The sequence below is a fragment of the Varroa destructor genome, unplaced genomic scaffold (assembly GCF_002443255.2).
Source record: "Varroa destructor unplaced genomic scaffold, Vdes_3.0 BEIS01000001.1, whole genome shotgun sequence".
Lineage (NCBI taxonomy): Eukaryota > Metazoa > Arthropoda > Arachnida > Mesostigmata > Varroidae > Varroa > Varroa destructor.
The window spans coordinates 49,076,599-49,096,705 of record NW_019211454.1 but is presented as its reverse complement, the minus strand read 5'-3'; the positions used below and the strand labels follow the sequence as shown (position 1 = coordinate 49,096,705).

Genomic DNA, 20,107 nt, shown 5'->3' with positions numbered 1-20,107 from the left:
AAAAGACAGGGAAAAAGTTCGTTTATCTGCTGAAGCTTAAAGTATTTACACTTTCTTTTTTTACGCCGCGTGTGACATGGCAATTATATCTTTTCCCTTCGCCTTCTCTATTATCAATTCCGTCAGAGCCTCTACCCTACGTTATGATATTTATACCCAGCGCTGGCTCCACAGCACTGGATATAAACGGATGTTATCCTGACAGATGTGAGCGTGACGACTTGCTAGCAGTGCTAAGGTGACTATGCGAGCAAAGGCACCACAAGCTTAAAAGAACTAAGCACGTGCAATACATTTATAGTAAATGGTGCTCATTCTAATGTTATATCTTTGTTATCGTTGCTATATAGTATCTATGAATACTGAATTTTCTTACAAGCCAAACCTATTTCTTTTCATAAATTAACTTATATTAAAGTTTTTTGAGCTCTCCTCAGTCGCCTACACTGTAGTGGGAGAAGCTTAGTATCATTTTATAAGGATAGTTTATGTCATTATCTGTCAAGGTTCGATGGACATGGCTACTGCAACGGTTAATTCTTTCTTTCATTAACATTTCATATGCTATATTGCAAAAATTTAAGTTGCACTTAAATATCCTAGACATGAGAGTTACACGTATGTCAATAAGAGCTATGTCTTGATGACAAAAACGTGCATAAAGTTTTTTTTTTTTTTATTAGAAACCTGAACTGAGTATGCTGGGAAGGAACAATAGTATTACATAATTCAAAGCTGCTCCCATAATCTCTAACCCAGCGGTGGTGCTATCGTAACGTGTTGTGCTACTAAACTTATGGGCACGTAGAACTGCGGGAACAAATAGGCGTAAAAACCGTTCACCTTGTACTCGAAACCTAGAACAACGCTGAGCGGCAGCACCGGGCTTCAAACTCAAAGCACGTACTTATGTTTCTCATAATATAGACCCATATAGTTTCTATAGCATGTCTTAACAGGAAAATATCCTTTCATAATAGCCTTATGTTTCTCTATCCAGGTATATAAATGGTAGGACAGCTAGGGTAACAGATAAAAGAACTTTTCGAAGAAACGGTGAATTCTAAAATCGATTTGGAGGCTAAACTTGCGTATGAATGCTGTTAGTGTCCTAAACAACATGATTATTTATTTTTTCATTAATGCTATCATATATTATCTTTATAAGACTTATAGAAAAAAATGCAGATATTTAGTAGAAGCTTGAATGCGTCCCATTGCCATTGAGAGCCCTTCACGAGGATGCGAAACATTTATATATATACGATATATATATATACACGAGGATATAAACATTAGATAGAAGAAGTGTAGAGGAGGCTAGTCGTATGAAGCAACGCTTTACATTTATTTAGGGCGTAAAACATTTACTTAGCATACACGATGCTTTGGCCTGGCCTGATGTTAGGATTTTGTAGCATCTTTACCGCAAAGATATACAAAATCTGATAACGAAAACAAAAACCGATGGTGGTAGTTTCACTATAAAAGTATTGAAAGATTAGCAAGTAAACAATTATTTATTTACATGGCGGCCGGTAACAAGACTTATTTATTTCATACTGACCATATTATAATCCTTTTAAGAAAAAAGATTTTACTGCACTACTCATTATATTCACGCATTAATTTTCCTTTTTATTTTTACGGCAAATTTACATGACATAGTTTATATCTGTAGTTGTTCCGGGTAGTTCCATTACAAAGTCGACTGACACATTTGTCGATTTGAGAAATTCGACCAACGATTGCGACCTTCCTAGTATGCCATGAACGAATTTGGTTTCTTAAGATTCACAGGTTTTTTTTCTGTGAAAACATTTGGTCAGATGTCAAGTTAGAATTACCACCTCTACCAATTTTGCGAAAAAAATCAAGTAAATAAAAAAAAAATCAGTTCGTTTTCGAGAGCATTTTTAATTTTTTTTTCTTCAATGAATCTACAGTTTCAAGAAGGTATCCTTAGTACTAAATGCTAAGCAGTGTTTGAAATGTTTTTGAGGACCACACACACACACACACACGTACTTGTTGTTTCTACTGGCATAAATGAAGACAACGTTTGGATAAAACTTTAAATTAGTAACTCATATATTTTTTTACTATTTTTATTAACTTCTTTTCTGTCTATATATACTCGCCATTACATCGTTTAGTTATTTACCGACATTATTATCATATCGTCCGATCAATCCAATCACTTTATTGGGGTACTATAGTTTTGTTTGCCGATTTGGGCGCTCTTAATAAATAGCCTGATTTCACGGATATCATGTCATACTTTCCGCGAGAAAGATTAACGCACAACGGTTCCACTGAAGTAATCGTATCATACTCCTCAATAGAACATCGTGTCGGCAATGGCCTTCTGTTCGCTGACTCTACACAAGACCTCGGTACTGTCAACCAGTTCCTTCGGCACCCGGTCACAAATCGTATGGCTCCTTTATATATTCAACGTTGTGTTCACCATATATCTACAGTAATTAGTTTTTCTCTGTAATCGTCGCTGTTTTGTGATGCTGGTGATTGCTTAGTTTAGGGCAATGGAGGGTATCGAGAGGAGAAGTACTCGCAATGGAGGTCCTTTAGTTATTGATTATACGGGAACTCACACTGTAGAAATGACCCTGTTTCGTTGTAAATCTCTGTTCTCGATCCTGTCGTATTTGCCCAAATCATGATATTTACGACGATGGATTTCCGAGTCTGGCGAACACGTGTGAAATGGGAGTGCTCATATTTAGTTGCAGGCTTACCTCAGCATGCAGTGCATAAGCCATTGTTTGTTATCAAAACGTTTCAGAGTAGCGTTCGATAAAATATATCGCTGATCGCTATACCTTGTTGTGTGAAAATATTTAGGTAGAGTGCTATTTCCCTTACATTAAACATTATGTGTCTATTGTAACTGGTTCCTATGGGTGGCAGGTTTTAACGCGATCATGCTTGGAAAATATATCGAGTCTGGCGCCTTATTGGGTATTGAGTTTTCGAATTCTCGCAGCTATATTAGTGTACTGTTGTACTGATTAGCTGAATAAGTTAATGTGTACCTGCGACCGATCATTTCGTCATGAAATTGCCTGTTTCAGTGTTGTTACACACGCGCCTCATAACTACATGTGCAACAAGTATTCATTAGGTAAAATGATCGGTGCGATTGCCATCTTCTCCTCTGTACAGCGATAGCTCCATTCTATAGGTTACAATAGAGATAGACGCATGCAACGCGCAGTGCGTCCTAGCCGCGTTTGGCGTTCCCCCTTTTATCCAATTGTTGGTGCCTAGCAGCAATATAGAAAGGTCAAGGAATGACCTCTGTCTCACTGGAACCGAAGACAATAACCAGTACTTTCTGGGCTTACACACTCGAGAACGGTCCAACGTCACGAAGGTGCTGTTACGTCCACGAAAACGAATTGCACTATTTTAACTGCTACAGTTTAACTTGGCGATCGATAGTTCATATTTGCAGCACTCGGTATGTCGTGTTGTCCATGCGTTGGGCATCTGATGAACCGCTGGACTAGCAATCGTCATACGTGAAGCATGTTCATGGTGAGGGCAGGCAAGCTTCAAGTGCCTTTCATATAACCTCGAGGTCCTATAAGGCTCGGCGGAAGAAGTTCTCTGAGTTTCCACGCAGTTAAATAAAGCCTTAAAAGTCCTCTGTATTCATGCGAAGAACGGATGTTTGCTTGGTAAGTGCCATTATTTCAAATGTAAAATGTGTCATACTAAGCGAAGATTGGGCAAACTGTATGTGCGAGCTTTAGTCACGTCTGCAAATAATTTAAGCTTGAGAATTTTGAGCGCATGAACGAAGAAAACACCTTCGGGGATTACATTCGAAATTTATTATTGTTCCTTTTGTTCTCCTAGCTGTTCTCATACAATACAATGAGTGTATAGATGCAAGGCATTTATTCATTTCAACGAGCGTGGATGAAGTGGCGATTTGAACAACAAAATTAAACAGATCTGTACATGTAAAAAACGGCGACAAAATGTTCGATGCTATTACCCCTCGCAGTTGAAAAGGAAGGCAAGTGAATATTTACAATTTGGCATCAGCCTGAAACGGCGTGAAGCATAGAGCGATGCTGCCGCCGAAAGCCTACTAAGAACCATAAAGCATATTTGCTGACTAGTTTAGTTAAAGACCGCAAACAGAGTCCTTTTTGCATCTCGTCTTATTAAATTCACCATAGCTCATCGCATGTTAGGAAGTGACTTGATTTATCTCGCACGACAAAAACCATGTGAGTATATATTTTGTTTTTTTTTTCTTTTTTTTTTTCGCCTATGCGGTAAATTATATACATGTTGACGTCAGTTTCGTCTGCACATTATCTAATGGATAAGTATGAATGTGTTAGTTTTGAAGCGGCGAAACGTACGGAAGTCGTGTGTGTTATCGCAGTAACAGTCACGCGTCGACATCACTATTGACGTATGCAGTGTGCGTCAACAACAAGCGACAATTTTACTTCATGCTTGAAAGTCTATGTTAGGGCTACAGCTGTAACTACCATTGACGATTCCATGTGGTAGTAATGAAAAATATTTATTTCTAATCTAACAGATTTTGCTAAAAGCCGTTCTTCTATCACCTACATACAGAAGTGGATACCTATTCCCCTATCGTTTCTTGTCAAGCCACATTTTGACTTATGCTTCCTCTGGTCATTATGCGTCTCGTAAATGGTCGGTTGTTGGCGTCGGTATCGTGTATACATATATATTATTCAATATCATTAGAAACAACAATATATAATATACATATATAATTAGTTATAATATAATGAGTTTGTATGTGATTGTTGCGGGCGTGATTGTCCTTTGTTTGGTTATAGGTTATTATTATATAAGTATAGAGATGCGTGCCACTACACATGTCTCGTAGTTTGTCCTTGTCATACAGGGGGAATATTGCTCTCTCTCCCAGTTAGAGCTGTTCCTGGTATCAATTGGCGATGGGATCAATCTCCAGATAAACTTAGCCAGTTTTTCTCCGTAAAGCAATGTAAAAGTAACGTACACAGGTATTAGATAAGCGAGAAAGTACTGCGACACGCGCCCTAGTGAAAGACTGGTAGTTAACTCGACAGCGGGAAATGCTAATCGGAACATATCCGTTGATAATAAATTTTCGGTTGCTTAAGGCGTATCGACACAAACACGTATCCACCCCAGTATCATATCGATAACAACTGCAGTCAGCAATTTGAGATACTTCATTTTTTTTTAAATAAAAAAGGTGTGTTTCATTTTGAACGCCTTTGTCGTTCCATGGGATTTGGGAGTAACTAAGAAACGCACATGTAGCCAAATCAGTTTCTACCACATTTCAGTATTGCTAACAAAGCCGTCCGTTCCTCCAGCCTCCAAGATAAATAGAACTTAGCTCTCGTAACGTAATTCCACGTTAGTTAGTGTCTTCCGTAAAATCATTTTCGATTTTTTTTTCACAAGAACCCCGAGGTTCAGGCGTAAGAGAGAGTAAAGAACAGACCGAAAACTGATATGGCGCAGACGAGGCAAAACTTGGCATCGTATGCAAACGAATAGACTCTAATACGTACTACAAAAATATTATTATTTTGGCCGATTTAGAGAAAATAGTGGTTCTAGAACAAGTAGTTTAAAAGGAATTATAAAAACATGTAGCACAACATAACTAGTCATCGCTTATAACTCTATAAACACTTTAATCGCTAAGAATCTTAAGCGAACATTTATGCTACAATTGGTAACCGTTGCAACGTCCATTAACATGAACAGATGCCGTTACAAGCATAGCATGGGAACGTTTGTCGAAAGAACATTGTAGTGTTCTTAGTGTTGTTCATGTGCTTCTGTGAATTATTCGCGAACAGCTAACGCTTATGCGATCAGTCATCATCGTTGTGACTGAAGTGGCTGGTTGCTAGTAGATTTGGATTTTAGGAAAATACAATGGTATTGATGAGGATACCTATATTAGTCTTATTTGAAAGACATAAATTCCTTTGAAGGTTCACTTGATTCGTTACAGGGTGCCATCGGTTCCATTGTCTCACAATAATTTATGTTTTGCAATGATATCTCCTCTAATTTTCCAGTAACTCTGTCTTTACATTGTATGGGTGCTTGGATGCTGACAATTTTTTCCTCACATCTATCTAAATAAAAATCATTGTGCGATGCGGCCAAGACGAGTTTTAGTATATGGGTTATTTATGACTTGGTTAAGTTATTATCCCGAAGGAGTTTCTCCAGAAATTCCTATATTTTTGACAGTTATATATACGTGAATACCCTTTTCGTGTAGCCCCATTTCAGCTATTCAAGTCGCTCTTGAATAAATAGTGTTTATTCATTCACCAGAGCCAATATCCGCTACATGTAATACGGCAATGACATTGATACGGAATATAATTATTGGTAATAGTAGTTTAATCCGTTGCGGTCTGTCGTTACGACGTATCCGTTATAATGATGTATCATAATATGAAAGACATAAGTCAACCTGTAGACTGGGTGTACGACTTCTGAGACCTATCGTCTTTAATATGTGGCCATCATAAATCGGCGCACGATACAGTTGCCACTGTCAACCTATGAGAAATTGGGAAACGTCTTCACTCTATGCCTTTCCGCTACTCCCCATGAAATTCGCTATTTTCTAATAGCCTCTCACACTCTCACACAATATTAGGTGAAACAACAAATTAAAGTACGACTCCGTACGAACGGACGCAGACATTGTGTTGCCGCTACGAGTTTTTTAAGAGCCTTTCATCTATTCATATGTGATTCTTTTTTAAAGAGAGAAATGGCTTATATAGCAGGACGTATTGACGCTATCTTCTCATACTGCAGCATATCGGGAAATTAAAAGCGGATGCCTTTAAATATGTTATACGGGTACGTTAATATAGGTAAAAAGGTGAAGAGTGTTCTATGGCACGACGATGTATCACGAACACGAAAATTTCGAGTCACGTACTTACTATAAACAAGAAACTAGGTAAGTGTAGATGTCGTTCCTCCTCTATCTCCTTTCAACAAGAAAGAATTCTTCAAAGTTAAGACATGAGTCTTAATGTGAAAAAACTGAACAGCAAAATCAATACGAGAAAACGTTCGTACTTGTGTCAGAATGGTTGCAATATTCTGCATTCGAAAGATGCTAAAAATGACATACAATTGTCTCCATCCCTTGCTTTCATAATCTAAAGTAATATAAGAGCATATAATTCACCATATGGTAGAAACAACGGTATTGGGAACTGGAAACCGTATTTGAAAGCCCTATGGGTACCTTGAACCTTTGAAACAATGACGCGGTGCCTTTACAGTGCCGTGTTTACTTCATTGTTTGAAGCTCTTAAAGCTTCCAACTTCTTCTTTTTCTCCTTTCGGTCCATGTATTCAATGCCAATGTCTGTTGATAGGCTACAGGCATTTCGCTTAATTATTAATTATCCGTGTTTATACAAAAATGATACAGTTTTTTTGGTCATAAGGTCACCATTACGAACTTTCTTCGTTAATATAAACTCATTCAACGAAGTGTGTTCGATGTCTAGCCAGGCTGTGTGCAGTCAGTATCGCCCAGTGGTTAATTAACCAGAGATTGCTATCCAACAAAACTAGTCTACAATGGCGCCCCCCCAAATAATCCTTTCTTCAACGTTTTTTTTAGTATTTTTTATTACTGTAGGCGCATATGATTATAGCCTTATCACAAAGGAGATCGATATTCAAATGGCAACAGAATAATCTGCCATAATATTTTACAGAAAAAGAGTTTGTGCAGGTTCACTGTCGTCTAGGTCAGTCTTTTCATCCCAAACACTTTCATACCATGAAGCGGACCCTCTCACGACATTTTATACAGGAGCGGTAGTAGTGGTTTATGTTTATCAGAAGACAAGATTGTTGTATGGCCGCTTGACGTTGTTAGAGGCTCAATTTTAGGCCGGACTTACCCTACCAATGTTTCTTAGGTCGGATCTTCTCGAAGAAAAATTGCTGAGCTCCCTGCTCTCCGTTCAGTTTCTCCTTGATAAGATTGAAGTGCCTTTTGGCAAACTCGTAGAATTCTGATTCGAGTTCATAGATGGGCCATTGCTTGATTAGAGCGACGGTGTCTGCTGATACGGCCTTCTTATTGGCGGTCTTTCGTAAGTGAGATTTGTTGCCTGGAACCAGCCAATGAAGATAAATTATGTAAATTGCCATCTCAAGGCATGAAAAATAAAAGTCGTAAGTATGAGAGAGTACAGGCAATCATTTTGGTGGGTGCGGTAGAATACTTGATACTAATAGATTTTGTATATAGCTGCCTTCAATAGTGAACGTTGCTGTAGTTATGCTATATTTAAATGTAACAGCATGTTATTGCGCCATCGCACGATATTATTTTGGTCGAACTGCAGTAAGGCCTACATGTCTATCTACTGGAAAACAGCGCGCGCATAAAGCTAACTTCTCAATAAATGAATGTTATAGAAGTTATCGCAAACACTCCATAGTTGAGCCACACTGATCATCATACATTTGAAAATCTACGCTGATTGCGCTAGAAATCACCTGTAGATCACATGTAACTAGTGAAAAGTAAGTTGACGACTATTATTAGTACCATTTTATTGCTAACTGTCAAATCACATGTCTTACATCTTGAAAAAACTTTTGTGTTTTTTTTTTGAAAAAAGTTTTCGGTACTTATATAAAATGAACACTATCAAGATATAGATATCTTGATACAAAAAAAATAGTATGATTTGGCTATAACACGCAAGTGCGTGCCAAAACATGATTGCACAGTCAATTTAATCTAGGATAATAAAATAAAGAATGAATGTGTTTTATTTATAAATCAGTAGCAGTAGATTGCCTTAAGCATTCTTTTAATAAAAACAAAATAAACCTAAACGCCTACCTAACTGAAAATGTTTCGAGGCGCCCCGAAAAAATCGAGGCAATACGATTTCCAATATATCCACAAAGTCCTGAAGTTGTTCAGTTGTTCCGACCTTAAATGTAAATCGAAGTAAATAGTTAATTTTATAGCAAGTCTACAGCACATAAGATGTTGACAATCGTTATAATAATGTGTTGAAAAAAATATACCTTTTTAAAAATAAAAATGAAGTCAGGATCGAAAATATCGAACATCCCCCACTTTCAATACCGTTATTATTACTTGCAAAATAAAACTGTTTCCTTTCTAAACTAAACTACACGAAAAGAAAAAATAATTTTTAGCAAAAACAGCTGACTAACAATAGCAATCAAATCGAATATATGCATTGATACGTTGATCGTGCAATACTTACCAGTAGATATTTATTGATCAAGTTGTTCTTAGCTTGTTCGAGAGCCCATCTACTACCAGGCTGCCAACATGTTGGAGCATGTCCACAAAAGAAGGGTATTTGCAGCCACATTTTGTCTTCAGAGCAGTCCTGGCCTTGTTGTCGAACGCATTCGTCAAATGTGCGCTTATCGCCGCTGCGCCGTCGTTGAAGATGAGGCCGAAAATCATCACCGTTGCGTAGAAAGTAATAATAACTCACCTATTGCAAAATGGCCCAATAGCTTTACTCTGGAGGTAGCTTCTTCGTAGGCTACTAGAGGTACATGTGCCTGTTCTTGCATCTGTTACAATTATGTGCTGTTTAATGTTATATTCGTCAGCAATATTACATATGCTATATGTGTTGTAAGTGTCAAACGAGTGGTTTTAATAAAGCTGAATCATTAATTATTGAAACATATATACGTATATGGGCCTTGTTTAAGCTAGCTAAGAATTAAATCAAAAATAAATCGTTACAAGCATCGTGGTGAGGACGCTGTAAGTATATTAGTGCCAAAGCACAAGCACCGAGGGAGCTAAATCGAATCTATTTCTAAAGCATCTTTCTTCCAAAAGATCTCGTTGAAAGCCCATTCGCAATAATTAACAGCCAATACCCGTGATAAGGCTGCAAATTTGAGGCATTCAGTCCGTGAGTGATCCAAAACTAGAATCATGTCTAGTTTATATGATACTCACGAGTCTCTCGAGCGGCTCCCGAACGATGTTAATGTAAATCGGCGGCGGCATCCCGAAACGGGCGAAATCCAGAAATGCGACGTGACCGTGATATATCGATGGTTTCATCGCTTCCCATTGTGAAATATTTACAGAATACCTGCAAATGACAGTAGGAATGAGCCTTCTAGTAGCTTGAGCCTGGAAAGTAACAGCTCTGAAATAGCGGTATAAAATATCAGAACCGTTCACGGTTAAAATTGTCAAAAACTGCTATTTGTCCTACAGGGTTGCGTCTGGTGGCTGTCGTGATCGTTCAAAAACAACTATTCATCATTTTAGTAGACGGTAGCGGTAACTACAAGTTTTTTTTTTAAATTTCTTGCGCTTCGTTAAAGTCAATTTTTTCTCTCTTTGATTATATATTTTTTTCAGTTTGGTCAACGCTGTTGAACATGACTGCAACGATTCGCGACATATGCACTCCATTATACAAAGAATCATTTCAACACATGTTGCTAACGTAGGAATGACAAGGAAAATTCAGCCTAAAATTCAATGCAGGCCCTCTAATGTATTAATACAAAGAAATAATTGATTAACTCTGTTATTTAGTAGTTACACGCTAAAATTATTAATATTGATTTTAAATTATAAATATTAATTTTAGCCAATCAGTGCTAACCTTCAATCAGCAGCTATAGCAACTTGTACAATGTCATAAATAGCATAAACACATTAATAGATATACCTCATCTGGTCTGCGACAGACATAATATGCATGTTTCGGCTCGTATTAATGTGTAGCACAAAGAATCTGTTTTTAGCGCAAAGGTCATACGCGACGCCGGTGAACGATGTGGATGCAGTTTTCGGGACCCGATTATAGATAATAACCTAAAAAACAAGCCGATACCGAATGATCAACATCATTTATTTCAACAACTGCAATTCGTCTCGTGTTTACAAGGAAAAGAATATCGAAAATTTTGTTTGGAAAAAAAATCATATATATATATGAAGACTATCAAAAAAAGAGAACTTTGTTTAATATAGAACTCATAGACCGAATTACTAAGGCGATTCTATTTACAGCGAAGGTTCCGCAAGGGGCAAAAGAAATCTTAATTATGAACCGTTTTTTTCAGCCTCGTACGCACAAGTCGCAGAATCTAGTAAATATCGTCAATAAACCGATCAAAGTTATTTAGATTCGGTAAGCATAAAACAGTAAGCAGTAAGAGAAGTTCTTCATTAATCCAATTTTACATTCTTTGGACGCATAGGTCTCAAACTCGGTGCAGGCGCATATCGCACTGGGGGCAATTTCTCTTAACTTTCCTACAGAAATACAGTGAACCTGTTTCCTTTGAGCGCGCGACAGCAGCTATCTATGTTACACGTGGAACGGTTAGTCAACAATGCATTTCCTGTTACCAAAATTTAAATTTTCATCTACAACATATACTTGATTCACGGAAACACGACGGTCGTACGTTTGTACTTGACGCTCATAATTGACCGACGTGGCCAGTTTTCTTCTAACGGTGATCCTGAAAAGATTTAGCATCGATTGGAATCTACTAATTAAAGCAACGCCACTTAAAAACAACTATTCTACCGTCATGCAAGTAGACGGACCGGTATCTACCCGCTCAGCAAATGCAATTTTTGATGACTTTGATAGTTATACGCTGAAAACAATCGTGTCGCTGGTTATAAATTAGAGATAAATGCTATTAAAGAACTTCCGTCTATAGAACAAGCTATCGTCTGTGTCATTAGATCGATACGTGATGATTTTGAGGATAAAGTTGACACACGCCATAAATGGAAGCGGGCAGTGATGTAGGGGCGAGACGCAGCAGAATGTTGGCCCGAAGTTGCGGCAGTAGCTGACTGCTGTGACGCATGCTCTGTTTTAACCTGTTTACATATGACGTGCACGATATGGTAGTCTGATTTGAGGACGGGAGAAACTTTAGGGTGGCACGACGAACGACGTATGGAAATCTTTCCTCATTGCAAACCTTATTTAGTTAATGATCTTGCGTTAATAAATCATTAGTAAGTTAAACTCCCTTCGCTCTCTTTCGAGCAGTTGTTCGCTTTAGCCAGTTTTTGGACCACTTTTTCGCATACATCTGCAGCACTGTTGAGCTTGTCCACTTTCCGCGATTGTTGCAGTATACTTTAATTTTGAGGTACCTTCATAAAAAGCAATAGCGCGCATATATTTTGCGCTATCTCTGTCTGGTGGAGCATGTCATTACTAGTTCTTATTCTTATTCGTAGCTATCACTAGTTCTTGTTAGAGATAACTATAACCTTTGTTCGCGGAATAACCTCGGGCTTTTTTGTGACAGGCAGATTGCCATCGAATGCCCCCACATCATGTGACATAACTGCGCTCGATTTTTTTGTGAAGGTATGTAGAAGATAAGGTCCATTAGAAGAATCTACGCGCGATGGACAGATTTAAGGAAAATATATGTTCTGCCATTTCATAAATGGAGCAAGATCTATAACGAAAACTGGGTGACGCAAGTAACTACTATCGAGAAAGTCTATTAATTTTGTGTTTAGGTAGAACTTTAAAGTTTGTAATAGAAAAAGGTTCATGTGATGCGTTTAGTCGTTGAGTTGAAGTCTCTATCGACCAAACGACCATCTCATATAAATAAGGATAACAACCCTGAACGCAGCGAGAGCAACTTCAACGAGACAGCATCGCACACCTCAGAGAAAACGAGGCAAATGGATTAATCAAGGATTGTCAAGCCTTGTGTGGCTAAAAATGTTTTTCGCTATATACCAATGTCCAAATGCCTAAGTGGACTAGCAACACAATGAGATCCTTTTATAACGCAAACAACACCTAGCGGATATTACTGTTATAACTATATACGGGCGGCTGGTAAGAAACTGTATTTAGAGAAATGAGTGCCATTTAAACCAACTGTAGCCGGAACGTTACAAAAAGATGTGAATTCAGTGGATAATGCGATCAGAAGACGGGAGCTAAAATTGAAACCCAGTGTACGGAAACGGATACATTAATTTCATATAAAAATAATTCTAACAGAAATATCTGAAGCGAGTAATGGTGTACCGTTTCAATATACGCATATAGAATATACTTATATACATATAACAAGAATTAAGCCAGTTTGTGTTTTTTACTTTACAGGTTTATCTATGGGGTGCTATTAAAGGACAAAGGCCATTCTATACGAATAGTTTAATCTCTACAAAGCCTATTTCGACTATAATCTAGTATCATTTCAGGTGCGGCGCTGATCATCGTAAGCACAGATATTAGCGCCACACTATGTTACGTGATTATCAGCTCTCGCCTAATTCTTCACCGTACCATTACGGTTTCGTTCGGCTACAGGCAAAATCCGTTTGGACGCATAATTTTTACATATGAATCTATGAATTCGTATGGCAGAAAGCAAAAGGTAATAAGTTATACTTCGCTGATCTCACATTAATGGAAGTGGAATATTAATTACCTGATTGTCGAATGTTTTAAGCGGAAGCCCGAGCGAATCGTCCATGTCTTCTGTTTGAGAAGACGGTTCTCCCAGAACGGGGAAACGATTGAAGTTTAATCGAGCCAGCATTTTCCCTGAAATCAAATATCCATTTTGATGTTAATATTGAGCCGAATAAAACCTATTCAGCGCAAGCAAATACGCCAACCCGCCATATGCTGAAATGAGTAGGCACAAATTCACCAAGCATAGGCTCGATAAAACAATATAGTAATTAAAATTGCTTTATTGCAGTTTTTATTTGGGCTAAAAAAGGATATTACAGATAGGATAACCTTGAGAATATATTAGCTCGTAAGTATCGGTAAACGTTTATAATAAGAATAGTCAGTTCGGATATATTTCGCGATTTGTCTTAATAGACTTACCTCAGAAATGGCACTATTTCGAAATATCGCAGGGTCCCATCATATTTTCAATATATATGTATATATCATTGACTCGAATCTTTGCTCTCTAGCCATAGCATAGTTACGCCTTACGTAACTTTATGGTACTTTTTTGATCCTGTACAAGCACGTTTGCACTCTATAGTACTATAGCACTTGCGTAATTAATTCACTGATAACTGTAAGTGCTTGAATCGCATGTAGATTCAGCCGGTTCGGTATTGGAAATCGACAGTAGGAAAGATCGTACAAAATTACCTGGTATTTAGACTATGCCAGGATCACTCTAATACATGCAGATCTTTGCTACTAAACTTTCAGGCTCCCATTAAGACGTTTGATTTCCCGCCTAGTGGACAAATCTATATCGCTAGTAGAGTTTAATCAAAAAGAAAGTAATTTAAAGAACTTCTAAAGCTTTCACCACTCAGAATATATTCTGCATCTCAAATATTGCAGTGATTGTGATAGTAGCATATTTTTTATTATATATATATATATGGTAGTACTATATAATAACTGAAGTATCGATTGAAGCATTGATCAATCGAGCAAGTTACTCTCAAACATCAAATTTAGAGCACAAATGATATATTTGTTCAGGGAAGTTAATCGAATGTGCTTAGTCTTGTAGTCAATCTCGCTGAGCTTATTTTGCAACACCATATAGCAGAACTTCGTTAATACCGTACTAATATCAGTAAACGCTTGCCAGTCATCGTTAACGGGAGGTAAATAGAGTAAGAGCCTTATTGTCAATTTAACGGGTTTGTAGTGACACTGTATATTAAATCTGTTTGCCCCAAAGGTAGAGTAACATTTTCCGGGGTCAGAGAACCAACTATGGGGATCAGAGAACAAACACCAGTAATAAACGTCCCTATGTTTGATCTAATTTATTATTTAACGTTCACGATGTCTAAATAACTAATACGATACCGTGTACATGTTTACAGCTGTTCTTGTCCTAGCGATAACCAAGTGTATCAAATTTAAGGACTCCAGGACAAATGACTTCATCTTAGTCAAACTGATTGTTCGGAACGAAAGAGAGCCATACGTAAAATATAAAATATGTCACAATGGTATACCGATGCGGCTTGCAAATGACAGTTCAAACGTGAACAAAAAAATAATTGTAAGGCGTTGGCAGCACCGAATGCGCAGCTTTCTATTACGAATAAGTAATCCAAGAAACAACCTTATAATGATATACGGAAATGCACATTGATATGATACCTATGCAATAATCTCATGTAATTGTTGATCTAGCACTTCATTCTTTTAGATTTGTGCAATTTTTACAGCTCCTCTAGAAGATTAAATATTAAAATAAGCGATATTGAATTTTTTTTTGGTGTCAGTAGTCCAATTAAATTTAATCAACCATCTTTTTTAAAATATTTGAAAAAACCCATTTGTAGATGGAAAGAATGCGACCAAAATCTAAACCGGCCTAACCAGGCGATACGTAAGTGGTGAAAGACATTACAAAATAGCCTAAGAATGATGCAGCTTTGTATCACTCGTCTGCCGTTGTAACATGTTTGAATGAATTTAATAATTGAAATAATTTAATAATTTATAGTAGAAATGGTCCTTGGCTTTTGATTCAATGGCATAAGCCTACACACCCCTTTCGATATCGTTCGGTAACCTAAAGGGAAAAAGCTATTGAAAAATGAAAATAAATTATTACGATTGTAGTTATGTGATAACTACTTCTACCAATGAATACTAATTAGTGGTCACCTGTTTCACACCCAAATGCTCAGCTCAGGTTTGACGTTGCAAATCAACACGATCCAACCCAAACAACATCGCCGGCCAAGCAAAAGATCACAGTGTCCGATTATACGACGCCCTTTCGGCAACGTATTGCGGATCAAAAATGACGTTCTTCTGGCAAATTTCCAAAAGGCCAACAATGAAAAGATTCCCTAGAGGTAAGTAATTACTGAAGGGAAGTAGAAAAGGAAAAAAAAAATTGATACCAGCTCGTTTTCCTGCATTTCCAGCAAAACACAAGTCAGATGATGGCTCCTTCAACATTATTAATTATCAAGCACATTGCAATCTATGCACTTGCTTTGCCTATTTTTACGAGTAAGCATCGCCGTATTTTCTGGTCAGAGAAATTCCATAGCATGGCACGGATTTCTTCATGATTTTCAATCGATTTAACCATAGGAACAAATGTACGAAGCTGGTATGATTGTTCTGCTAGATCGATTGTTTACCCCAAACCTTCAAAGGCTTTCAGCCGTCTATTACAGTATTTTATTTCCTCCTATAGTAACATTGTTCCTGAACCTGCTTGAGCCATCCTCGTTTGTTTATCTACTCACGACTTACCCATGTATTGGTTCGTCTCCTCGATGGTCCGCATGCGGTGCTCGAGTTCGGTGAATAAGAGAAACCATACGCCGAAGAAGACGAGGCCAGCGAAGACGCGCCAGAGCGCTGGCGTTCGCGCGACTGAGGAGAGCATCTCCAGTCCTCGGGTGGTCACATCCTGTCGACGGTTACCGCCACACGCCAACCCCCCGATGCTGCTGCTACCGCCGATGTTGCCGGCACCCGCACGCACTGTCGTTTTGCCACCGAATGCCCCGCCAACTCCGTTCGCCTGCTGCGACAGGAGGTGAAGCTTCAAGTCCGCTCCGGACATCGACCGTTGCTACTCTAACAGCTCGCGGCGGCTAGCAGCAGCAGCTTTACAATCAGTGTAGACAACGTAGGACAAGGAGCGGAAATAGGTGGACCATTCACGGTCCCTAACGCCCTCGCCTAAATGGCAAAACTTCTACCCAATAGTTCCGATTTCAAACTGTCACCACTGACTTTCGAACACTCTCCCACGCCTTACGCTAGTAGTCGATATAGCAAAAAGCGTGACGTGAAGAGGACCGTTATGCTACCCCGGTCCTCGCCCCAAAATCGGAGTATTTTCTGGCCTCTAATTAGCATTTAGGAAGCCAGAGCTCTCAGCTTGGCTGTCGTTGGTATATAGCGTGGGGCAACCTCTTCAGACCCCAACTAAAATCGCGCTAATAGCACGTATTTATAATTCGTAGATTCGCTTTATTGAAATATATGCAAAATCTATATTCATTTAACAATAACGGTAAGTTACGGAGTGACTACATAAATACTGTGTACACTATATGTTTGGACCGATTGATAGATGAATTCGAACAAGAACCGCTTCTTTACTGCCTCTCAGAACGCATTAGCAACTGGCTGGTGTGACATGGGCTTTGTGGTCGCGTTTTCTACTCACTCACCATCGTTTTCTTTTTAATTCCGCTTTTTTTCCTACTTTTCACATTAACACCAATACGTCCTTTCCGTATCAGGTCTTCACATGGCTTTTTAGGACCCCCGTCAGCTGCAGGCAACAATTGAACCTGGGGGTTTTAGTAGCTTTTAAAGCATTGTTTGTCTGCCTTGACGCTGCTGGGAAAGGTGGTGAGCACTTCACCACAGCGTTTTAAATCTCAACGACGAATTCCGACTCGCCGTTGCGAGATCCTCGTTGCAGTTGTGTGGGTTTTGACAGTATGTTTAGCTGGGCAACTGGGGTTGATTGTTCTGCTGCAGTTTTATAACCGAGAATGAGTCCGCTCCTGTAAATGACGGGACAACATATCCACTGGGAGAAAGTTGCATTGTATACGGCTGCTAGAGAGCCAACGAACGGGCAACGGAATAGCCGAGGCCACTATTGTATCGAAGTGGCAGCAGCAGCAGCAGCAGTAGGACAACCGTTTGGCGCAGAAATCGTTCAGGGGGTAAGATAGAACCAGCATCAGCGATAGCCCTCTTTAACCATCAGCTCAAGCAGACGACAGAGCCGTAATGTTATTTGCCCACACTGATACTGTGGTCTTTGCCCGATCAATGGGGGGCGAAAGAGCTCCTCCTCACAAGGGGTATTTCAAAGTTGGTAGTAGCACCAACATTGGTACTACCATTGCAAAGGGGATAGCTCCTGAAATGCGGTAGCACCCTCAGACAACAATGTCACATATCACCCAAAAATAATCTGCAAGCAGCACTTTACTGTGGACTAATAAACGAAAACGAAGATTCAATCATGAAATATAATATCACCGCGCTACTGCCACGTGGTGTCCCAATCAACGTGATGACCGTCGCGCTCCGAAACCAGCGCGGCTGGCTGTCATTCAGTTAACTCTCGTTTACTTTCGGACCTGACGTAAGTTGCGATGTGTTGAACGACATTCCGTCGATTTGGATGGCGCGGAGCTCGAATGAATAAATGGCGGGCGGGACTCCCACGGGGAGGATTACTTCGAAAAACCGCGAAATCTGTAACATGCATGCGAACGACTTGGCCTAAATTTTTTTCAAGGTTTCATATTCTGTTGATACCGTGTCGAAATATATGTCGAACAATGCAATCGAAATATAAAGTACTCCTTGTCTACTTCTCTATTAAAACCAGGCTTTAAAGGTTTTTTTTCTTATTACCTTAACTTGATAATAATCCTATTGCGAACAAAATCTCAGACTGGAACACGAATTATGTGTTATAAAAATTAAGGAAATACGAAACGTCAGGAACACACCGGAATATCTTATGCTTCTAGTTCGCAATTCTATTGTCATGACAATTAGGGTTCAAGCGAGTATAGAAATATTGCGCTAAGTATCGCGCTGCTACAGGACCTGTCATGCCTTGTAGTAGTAGTAGTAGGAAACTTGTGATAAACTTGAAAAAAAAAAACAATATTTGTCAAATAGCATCAATTTTGCCGACGATGTTCATAACTGATGAATAGGTAACACGTACAGGTCTACTACGACTGTCATAAAAACAATAAATCTTTTCTCGTTTCGACCGCATTATCATATCAATTCTATTGTAAACTTTATATGATTCATATAAAACAGAAGCACTTTATAGAATATATCTGGTTGGCGTGGAGGGTACTAAAAAGACCGTTACCTAAAAAAAATATATTAAAAAATAGATCCTTATTTTGATTTTAACATTCCTAACTACTCTAGTTTAGCCGTTCGGGTGAAATTCTTTGGAGCATCGCAAGTATAATTGCTGAATAGATGTAATGCGCTTGAAGACTGATCTTACCCACAGCCTTAATCAGAACTTAGAAAAATAAGGAGCATTGCAATATACTGGCAAATTTATTGACCTAATATCGCCTAAAAGCCTTTGCGTACTTCGCTGAAATGTTCGATGCTAGACGTATTTATTTTTTCTCTTCGTTGATTAATCAGTATCTCATCTTTAATGCTGGCCTTCACAGCTAAGCAATCCTAGTTGCAGAGTCGACAGAATTCTCTTTACTTTCTGCAACGGAGTGTCCAGCCAGAGCATACTTGGAGAGAAGTCTATACTGAAAGTCGAGTGTATTGTTGCAAACATTTAAGGTTTAAAAGAAACCCGCTCAAGAAACTAGCGTGTTAGTCTCCGTGGCTTGATCTACCCCCAGAAACCGAGCTGCAGTTTTGAGTAGTATATGGAGGGCTGCACAGAGGGCGCTACTGGTCACAGACTTCGTTGCAGGCTTGACCGGTTTAGCCTGTTAAGGAAAGTTACATGCACAGTCGTGTAAAACAAACGCAGGAACCATTTATCTAGCTAGAACAGTATTCATCAATTTCATTGATTACTGGCGTCGAACGGAAAAAACGAGGAAAATAATCTTCCGCAAAACTCATTTCGTCATTATTGAAATACACCTCTTTAATTCAGTAGCAGTGAGCAGGGTATTTCGTTTGTAATTAACTGACACTTGTATATAAAATAAGCTTATTGCACTTACATGAAGATAGGTATAAGATTATAAATTTTTCGTTTAATTAATTTTGGTAAAATATACTTTTTTCGCAGATACTCTTACTTGAGTTCGTTTTGGAAGACTACTCGGCTAGTCCAAGTGCCATTAGTGCAGAAAAAACACCGAAAACGAGCTCAAGTTCTTTTGATATAACTACCTTAAGCGAATGTTAAGTAATCGCGGACACGGTATCTAAAGATATTTAAAAATGTAAAAACTATTCCATTCGGGCTCAATTTTTGCGTATAGGAAAATCTCCAAATAAAATATCTAGCACTGTTCAGAGAGGCTATG

The 20,107-nt window shown here is 38.6% G+C and overlaps 1 protein-coding gene across 2 annotated transcripts; it reads right to left on the bottom strand.

Annotated features, from left to right (window-relative positions):
- Positions 1-3,837: 3,837 nt before the first annotated feature.
- Positions 3,838-18,235, bottom strand: LOC111253264 (heparan sulfate 2-O-sulfotransferase 1-like). Of its 2 annotated transcripts, XM_086987835.1 has the most exons (8): positions 17,270-18,235; positions 16,338-16,611; positions 13,552-13,667; positions 10,785-10,930; positions 10,055-10,193; positions 9,333-9,572; positions 8,936-9,029; positions 3,838-8,192 (listed from the first exon to the last, which is right to left on the bottom strand). In XM_086987835.1, the coding sequence occupies exons 1-8, from the start codon at positions 17,270-17,272 to the stop codon at positions 7,981-7,983; spliced, it is 1,224 nt and encodes a 407-aa protein (XP_086843961.1). In that variant the 5' UTR covers positions 17,273-18,235; the 3' UTR covers positions 3,838-7,980. The 2 variants fall into 2 exon arrangements, with proteins under 2 accessions (XP_086843961.1, XP_022668161.1); XM_022812426.2 differs by having other exon boundaries at positions 16,338-18,234.
- Between the last annotated feature and the right edge of the window lie 1,872 nt (positions 18,236-20,107).